The 9,016-nt window shown below is 32.5% G+C and overlaps 1 protein-coding gene across 1 annotated transcript; it reads right to left on the bottom strand.

Annotated features, from left to right (window-relative positions):
- Positions 1–324: 324 nt before the first annotated feature.
- On the bottom strand, positions 325–3,240 carry LOC105763482 (pentatricopeptide repeat-containing protein At3g49710). The gene has a single exon (XM_012581720.2). The coding sequence runs from the start codon at positions 2,669–2,671 to the stop codon at positions 515–517; it is 2,157 nt and encodes a 718-aa protein (XP_012437174.1). The 5' UTR covers positions 2,672–3,240; the 3' UTR covers positions 325–514.
- Between the last annotated feature and the right edge of the window lie 5,776 nt (positions 3,241–9,016).

Consider the following 9,016-nt stretch of genomic DNA (forward strand, 5'->3'; position numbering starts at 1 on the left):
CGTATAATAATTTCTGACAATTATAAAACTAATTAATATATATTGTATAATTATATATTTATGTAATCATTACATTTAAATTTTATAGATTTAAATAATTATTAATTTTATATATTTGTTTATATTTTATGAATTAGATTTTTCTTGAGCTCAGACTAAATCCATCTCGGATTCTAATTGTTACGAATTTGAGCTTTCTCAAGCTTCTATATTTTCAGATTCAAATTATTTCGGCTTCAACTTTCTGTGTCTTGAATCATTGACAGGGGCCACCTTCCAGGTTTGGGTTTGTTCTGCCTACTATAGTACAATTGAATTAGATCATTTAATATTAAATGTACGTTTCCATATTAATAGAAGCCTGGTTACACAAGAATATTAAAGATCCACAATCTGTTCCAATCCTAATCACCCATGTTACAAAATTGCTGAATTGGTTCAAATTTATCCCTCACCAATCAGGTAGGTTAGGATATTTGATTTTGAGGTCACCAGCAAGGTGTCTAAAAGCATATTACCAATAATCTCCACAAGAGCACTGCCCGTCCTTGAAGCAATGGAACCTATGGGTATCCCTTACAGTGATTTCCCTCCCTGAAACAGCAGACATAAACTTGATTGCGTTATGGCAATCTCCACATATCCTCAGGTTTTTAATCACAAGTATAGGCTCCCCATCTTTTGTGGACAGTAGCCCGTATGCAACTGCCAACTTCTCGCTATGATGCCTTAACTTTATCTCCTTCTCTCCGGCTTCTATCTCGTCCTCCTTAACTAAACTCCACCGCAGATCCGAAACATACCCAGCTAACCTGATCTTCCTTCCCATCTCCTCCAAGTACTTGTAAATCTCTTTGATCATTGGGTGCGAAATATCTTCGGCCACAAACACATGAATTCTTTTATTCACCTCTATCCAACTACAACCTGGTTTCTTCCTCACACCTCTGTCGCGCATAAGCTTTCTAACCATAGCCGCTTCTTCCCATTCGCCGCTGCTGGCATACATGTTTGCAAGCATGACATAAGGTACAGCATTTGAAGGTTCCAGTTGAAGAAGCTTGTTTGCTGCCTTTGATGCTAGTTCCATGTTCCCATGTATTTTAGATGCACCAAGCATTGCAGCCCAACCAATTGAACCTGGGTTAAATGGCATAGTGTTTATGAGTTTCTCAGCTTCATGTAGCTTGCCTGCTCGACCAAACAGATCGATCATGCATGAATAGTGTTCCACTTCTGGTTCAATTCCAAACTTCTCTTTCATAATCTTGAAGTACTTCTGACCCTCCTCAACTTTTCCTGTATGAGCACACGCTGAGAGGACAGAGATGAAGGTTATACTTGTAGGGGAAATATTTCGTTCCAGCATGTGGTCGAAAAGAATTAAGGACTCCGTTCCAATCCCATGTTGTGCATAACCAGCAATCATTGAATTCAAAGAGACCGAATTATGCTCCGGCATCTTATCAAATACCCGTCTTCCATCAGGAAGGTTTCCACATTTTGAGTACATAGCAATCAGGGCATTATGGACTTGAATTTGATTAGGGACTTCAGATTTGATTGCCAGTGCATGAATCTGTCTTCCCTGAGAAGGCGATGACAAATTGGAGCATGCACTAATTACATTTACAAAGCTACAATCATCAGGGCGATATCCGATACGCCGCATCGCTCGGAAACACTTGAGAGCCTCCTCAGAGAGTTCTTCGTGCAAGGAATACCCCGAAATCATAGTGTTCCAAAGAACCAAATCCGGTCCCGAAACCTCTTCAAAAACTTTCCCACAATCCAACATGCCAGCTCCACATTTCGAATACAAATCAATCAAACCACTGGCGACATGAGCATTTTGATGAAAGCCAGTCTTGATCAACAGAGCATGAAACTGAAATCCTCCTAACAGGTCCTCTAAACTTGTAAACGCTGTCAAAACACTAGCCAAAGTAAACATATCAACATCGAACCCTCTCCTAACCATTTCCTGAAACAATGCCAGTGCTCTTGCACCCTCTTTATGCTGCCCATAGGCCACGATCATGGAGTTCCAAGACACTTCATCTTTACACTCTCCCATCTCATAAAACACCCGCTTTGCTTCCCTTAAAAATCCCTCTTTGCTGTAACAGGAAAGCAACGCATTGTTGACCGAAGCATAAGAATCAAACCCACAAAAAACAACAAAGCAATGCACCTGTCTAATCAAACACACGTCATTCAAACTAGCCGTGATGACCCCAGATAAAGTAAAGCCATCCATGTCAAAACACAAGTCTCTCATTTTCTTAAACAATTCCAATGCAGGTTCAGTCCGACCACAATCCGCATAAGCGGAAATGAGAGTATTATAAGAAACAAGGTCTGGGTGAGGAATCTGATCGAACAGGTTGTGGGCAACGGAAGGGAGTGATTCCTTGGCGTAGGCAGCGATGATGGCGTTGAAAGAGAAGGTATTGGGATGTTGGGTTTGGAAAAAGGCGTTGTGGGCAGTGGCTAAAAGGCCGCATCTGGAGTAGAGGAGGATGAAATGATTGGAAAGGTACGTTGACGAAGGAATGAGGGATTTGATGTAAAGAGTGTGGAGGGATTTGCCTGTTAAAATGTTTCTGTGGCTTATGCATGTTTTCAATAGGTTGCGGAAGTTTTGGATGGTCCATGGGATTTGGGTCATTTAAATTGCAAATTTGTTTGAACCCTTTTTCATCTATTATTTCCCAAAATCAATGTGCAAAAGCAGAATATCCTCTATGTTCACGATTTATGGCTTCAGATTGAATAGTGTATTGAGGATGGGAAACGTTATGGGTTGTTAAGGATCAACCCAACCCTTGTATTTGATTGAAGAATTATTTTATATTTATTTTTAATTGAAATAGCAAGCCATTAAAATTCACAAAACTACCCAACACTACTACTAACTTATGCGCCTGCTTTGGGTGGGAGAAAGAAGGAAAAGGTTAGAACCCAAAAAAGTTTTGATTGAAGAATGTGTGATCAAGAAAATAGTTTTAAAGTTTTCCCGGTATTTCATGAAAATGTGCCATGAGGAATTCATATATAATATGCTTAAAATAATAAAGCTGTAGATATATTAGCTTTCAAATATAAAGCATCGATTTTGTGATTTAGTTAAGAAAATCGTAAATTTAATAATAGATCTTAGTATCAAAGATGAACATTCCTTCCTCTAGGGTTCAAGAACTTACACTTGAAGATGAAATCTCTGTTAGCAGCTTCGTCAAAATGAAAGACATGCAGATTGTTTTTCTACCCAAAACTAGACGTCATGCATTGTTTAAACGCCTTTGTCAGTTTCTTATGAAGAATTTTCACTAGTTTGAAAGATACCAACTAGTTCTAAAAATTTTGGTTGTGTTGTATACCCTCTTCATCTATGCGAATTAGAGTGCTCCTTATTCTCTATTTAATTTATTCATGTATATTTAAATTATTTTATTCTGAATCTCCTCATTGGTGTTTGATGTGTTAGGCTATGTATCCTTAGTATATTAGTTTTGCACAATAAGTAGATGGTTGAAGTAATAATTCGCTCATTGGTTACATAAGGTTCTACCACAAAAATTGTTTTGTAATGTAACAACCAAATTAAAGCCCATAATTCTTAAGGTCATGACGCGCAAGATATTCATATTAGGACTATTGTTTGATAGCATGTCATTTAGACTAGAGAATGATGCGGCTCAAATTAAAAATCCTGCAAGTTTTTAAACTATGACAGTATGGTAATGCTGTGGGTCTATTTTGCCTTGGCCGCAAGTGTTTACTAACTCTGGTACATAAGGTGGGGTTTCCTAAATAGGACAACAGATTACATGCCTGTTTCTATTAATGGTTAAATGTTAGGTATTGAGAATTCCAAAAATAAAAACCATTTCAAAATATAAATTAATAGATAGTAGTAAGCATGGTCGTATCAATAGATATCAAACATAATTTTATTTCTTTAATAAACAAGTAAAATAAAAATAAAATAAGGAGATTTTAAAATCAAAAACTAAAAATAAAATTAAAACAAAGTAAATTAAAATAAAATATAAGAAACTCGATGAGGAAAATCTCTAGCCAAAAGTAAAATCTCCGTTTGATTCATAGATTCAACCATCGATGCAAAGTAACTTCAATATCTTTAATAAATTAGTTCTAGTTGTTGACTCAATGCTGAGCAACCAATTTATCCTTACTTATTTGGTAACCAAGAGGCAACTCGTTTGAAATTACTTCCCTAATCGATAAATAACTTTGTAATTTAACGACCAAGATTTAACTTACCAACAACATTAAGAATGAGAGAGACCTAATTCTAACCAACGAACTCACATTAATAGAGTTCATTTAAGCTAGATCACACATCCGCACAACATAATCATAAACTACGATATAAACAATTATGCAGTTCATCACTAGTATTAGAATGTATGCAGGAATTACTAATTTAATTATTTTAATTGACAAAGTAACCATTCTAAGCTATCAAATACAGGTGAATATTTAACAAACCTGAACAATTGTAATTTAAACAAAAGATGCACAGATACTAAAGAACAAAGAAGAATTTAAGCATGAATTAAGTCTTACGAATTTATTAAATCAAACGTCGAAAATCTTTTTACTAGACAAAAGGGCTTAGAAGCCCATAAAATAAAGAATACACAAAAAAGCAAAAAAATACTAAGAGCGGATATGCCTCAGCATCTCCAAGTTTTATTTATAAGAAAAATAATAATATAATGGAGAATATACAAAAGTATCATTAATTAAATAAAGGAGAAATTTTCTAGTTTTCTTAGTAAGTTTTGGATCAAATTTCCAGGCCATTTTAGATGCCTTTTTAAAACTTTTATGGGTTGAATCCATGAAATAACTTCAGCTAGGTCTTTTAATAATTAAGAACATAAATAACATAATTTAAGGAGAGAAATATTATAAATAGATAAGAAATACTGCACTTATCAATATTGTAACACCCCAAACCCGGTCTAAACGTTATGACCGAATCTGGTGATGTCACATTGTAACACCCCTTACCCGTATTCGACGCCAAAATAGAGTACGAGGCATTACTAGAAGACATACATTTGCATACGTATTAAACCGAGTTACAAAATTTCATCCAAATTAAAACTTTTAAATTATTAATGTGCTTTTATAATTCGTTACAACATATCCTCGAAATATTATATTCATAACAAATAGGGCCTACAAGACCCGATATTTACTCATGTAATTTAAAACTTCATTTCCATTTCATTCAAATCACAATTTCTCATGTTCACAATTCCAATCAATTTCTCAATCCAATATATATATTTCAATCATCTAAGAATATAATTCAAGTTACACGAACTTACTAAAGCTAAATTGCGTAAATACCAAAATTCATGGACATTTTGGTAATTTTCTATTTTCCTATAATTTTCACCCAATCTTGATATAAATTAATATTTCATTAAATTTATTAATTTAAATAATAAAACAATTCATTTCATGCAATTTGGTCACTTTTTGACATCTTTACCAATTTACCCTTAAAATATTACTTTTACTCAATTTAGTCCTTGAACCTAAAACATGCAAATTGGTCATTTTAATAAGAACTCATGCTAGTTGAATAATCATTTATTTTCCTCCCCTCTCCATTCCACATCCTTAATGTATAATATGCTTATATGTAACATTATCTATAATTCCACCATTTATTTATATATTAATTCAAAGCTGTCCACTTGATTCATAGTCACTAAATTATTTATATCTTGAGCTATGAAACTCCAAATTAAGATCCGATAAATTCCTATGAAACTATACTCACATATCTTCTTACCATAAGATTTTTAGAATTTTAGTTTAGCAAATAAGTATAGTTTATTCTTTAAAGTTTCCCTGTTTCACTGTTTGATAGTTCCGACCCTCTTCACTAAAAATTAATTATCTCTTTGTACAGAATTTGGATGATGTTTCCATTTGTTTCTATTGAAAATATACTCATTCAAGATTTTAAACATATAAATTTAAGTCTATAATTATTTTTATTCAATTTTGATGATTTTCCAAATTCAAAACAGGGAACCCAAATTCATTCTGACCTTGTCTCATAAAATTTATTATATCTCATTATTTACAATTCCATTACTTACACGTTTCTTCTATAAGAAACTAGACTTAATAAGATTTAATTCCATATTTTGTTCATCCTCTAATTCGAGTTCTAAAATTTATGGTGATTTTTAAAAGTTAAGCTACTGCTGCTGTCCAAAACTGTTTTAGTGCAAGATGTTAATTACTAAGTTTATAACTCCCTAATTCCTTTTCTCTATAATATTTCCCATCATTTTCACTTATTTGCCTTCACTAATATATCAAGAACATAATAATTTATTTAAGAAAACTCTACTATAACATCATTTCCATGCTTTTCAACAATAACAAACTTAAAAATATATTGAAATCTTGGTGTTCTTACCTTGTGCTATTGATTTCAATCTTTAACTTGATTTTCTATCTCCTCCAGCTTCTATTTCTTCAATCTAACTTGACATTCTAGCTCTCCATTGTCTCCTTATTATTTTTCTCTCTTGGAAGCTATGGAAATTCTTTTGATTTCTAGGTGAAAATAGTGAATTTTTGGTGAACGGACCAAATTGTAAAGAAAGCAAAAATTTCTTTCTTCTATTCTCTTCTAACGTTGGTTGCATGGAAAGATTATAATTTTTTCATCATCTTTCCTCCCTTTTATATTAATCATTTAATAATAAAATAATACTAAAAATCTTAATAAAATATTAATTAAATAACATTTATCTAATTAATTAATTAAAAATATCACAAAAATCATCATTACCTTCTAGAATTCTCTCTCTCCCTATTTAACCATTTTGCCCTTTATAACCTTTTGAAATTCCATCCTTGAGTCATCACTTAATTTGGTAAAATTGTAATTTAGTCCCTCAAAATTCTTCACCTTTTCAATTTGGTCCTAATTCATCCATTTTCCTTAGTTTCTAGATTATTCCACTCTTAAAATATTTACACTATTGGTCCTTCAAATTTTTTGTATTTACACTTTAACCCCTCAAATTTTGAGTATTTACTCTTGGGCAACAAAACTTTGCTCACTTTTTCAATTTAATCCTTTCTTGAATTAATATGTCATAATATACTTCCCAATGTTGACATAACTCAATATTACCCTTTTATCATCTTATTTTCTTATTTTACTATATCAAGGATATTATCTTACTTTCTTCTTGTAGTAACTTTCGGGTATTACAAATATACAATCAAAATTATTGTAATTAGTAACTCCCTAAGAAGCTCTACTAAGTTAAATTGGTGGTTGAATTAAATGATTATTAATATGTGATTTTCGTATGATTATGGATTCATAAATTAACTAGATGGATTTCTATATTATCAATAGTTGTTTTGTGATTGCCCGTAGTGAAATAAAACAATAGGTGTGAGAATTTTTATTGTAATGGTTGCAATTTTTAAAAGATTTATTTTAAACTATTTTTAAAGGTTTTTAATTTAAAAAGCACGCATAATATATACATGTTTAAAAGTAAATTAACAATATTTGCTTATTACATAAAAAAAAAGATTTATGGTTACTTACTTTTTTAGTTCAATATGACACCAACACCTTTTAATTAATATTTTTATTGAAAAAAAAGTTATCTAGAAATAAATTCAAAGATTGGAAACAAAATCTGCACATTGTTTTGAGCTTTGAGAACCATAAGTTTGTTATTGACGATGAACGCCTACTGGAAACATAACTTGAGACCTAATCCTAATGGAAAGAGGTTAAAAATATATCTCGTTCCTACATAATTGTAAGTATATATAATACTTTACAAAAATATGAAAGTTATATAGGACCACTAAAGAGATCATGGACAATTTGCAGGTCATGTTTGGAGGCCAAGTTGTTTTGGCTTAATAGTCCACATTAACCAACTTAATGAACTTTAAAGAAAAGTTTGAGACTATAATGAAAGATCACATGCTTATGCTTACACTTATGCTTGTGGGATCCTTTGCAAAGGTAGAGCACAATGGGGTTAAGCTTAACTATAATACCTAAACCTTGTTTAAGGACTTTGCAAGCTTTAGGACAACCTATAACTTAAGAAATAGGCAACTGAATCTTACCAAACTCATGAAAGAACTTTAACCTCATGAGCTGATGTTGAATGATGTGTCACACCCTAAATCTTAAAATTTGTATTTTGGCTGGCTGACACGACAAGCATGGGTAGGGATCTTGTAAGTTAGTTCATCTAATCATCGAATTTTGACTAAGTTTAGGGTGGATTTGTCCGATGAATTATTTTGCTGTGATCTGCCATATGGTGTTTTTTCACTTTTCTTGCGTTTGACTAACTCCTATGTTTGGCGAATTCTCTCATGCGTGAACACGCCAGTGGAAAATTTTTTTTATAGAGGAGTTAATCATTCTAGATTTTATCTCGGGGTAGGTAGGACACGTATCAGTTACGTGTCAAACTTTAATTAAGGAATGTGTCATTTGCATGGCACCTGTAAAGTCTTAATAATGGTGATTAATTAGTGGAATCGTGTGCATGAATTATGATTAGGGATCCTGCTTAGTGAGAGACATGGGTTAAGTTTCGTATATTTATAGAACTGAAGTTTAAAAGAAGAGACTCTATTTTGCTTCATTCTTTTAAATCTTTATTTCTCCCTAAAGAAGTTAGAGTGTTATTCATTGCTAAAGAAGAAACCATTTTGCATAGCTTTTCTAGAAAGTACCCTTGTTCAAGCCAATTGCCGATAATCTTTTGAGTCCTTAGTTGTATAGGAAACTTGTAACAGCCCGTTTTCACTGAAATCGAAACAGTGGTTTCGGGACCACAAATTCGAAGTAAAAAATTTAATTTATTATTATTTTATTGCCTACAGCATGATAATATTACCGTATAAAAAATTTGTTAAGAAATTTTACCGTTTACATGCTTAATTTGATAAAAAA

Source organism: Gossypium raimondii, chromosome 12, assembly GCF_025698545.1.
Source record: "Gossypium raimondii isolate GPD5lz chromosome 12, ASM2569854v1, whole genome shotgun sequence".
Lineage (NCBI taxonomy): Eukaryota > Viridiplantae > Streptophyta > Magnoliopsida > Malvales > Malvaceae > Gossypium > Gossypium raimondii.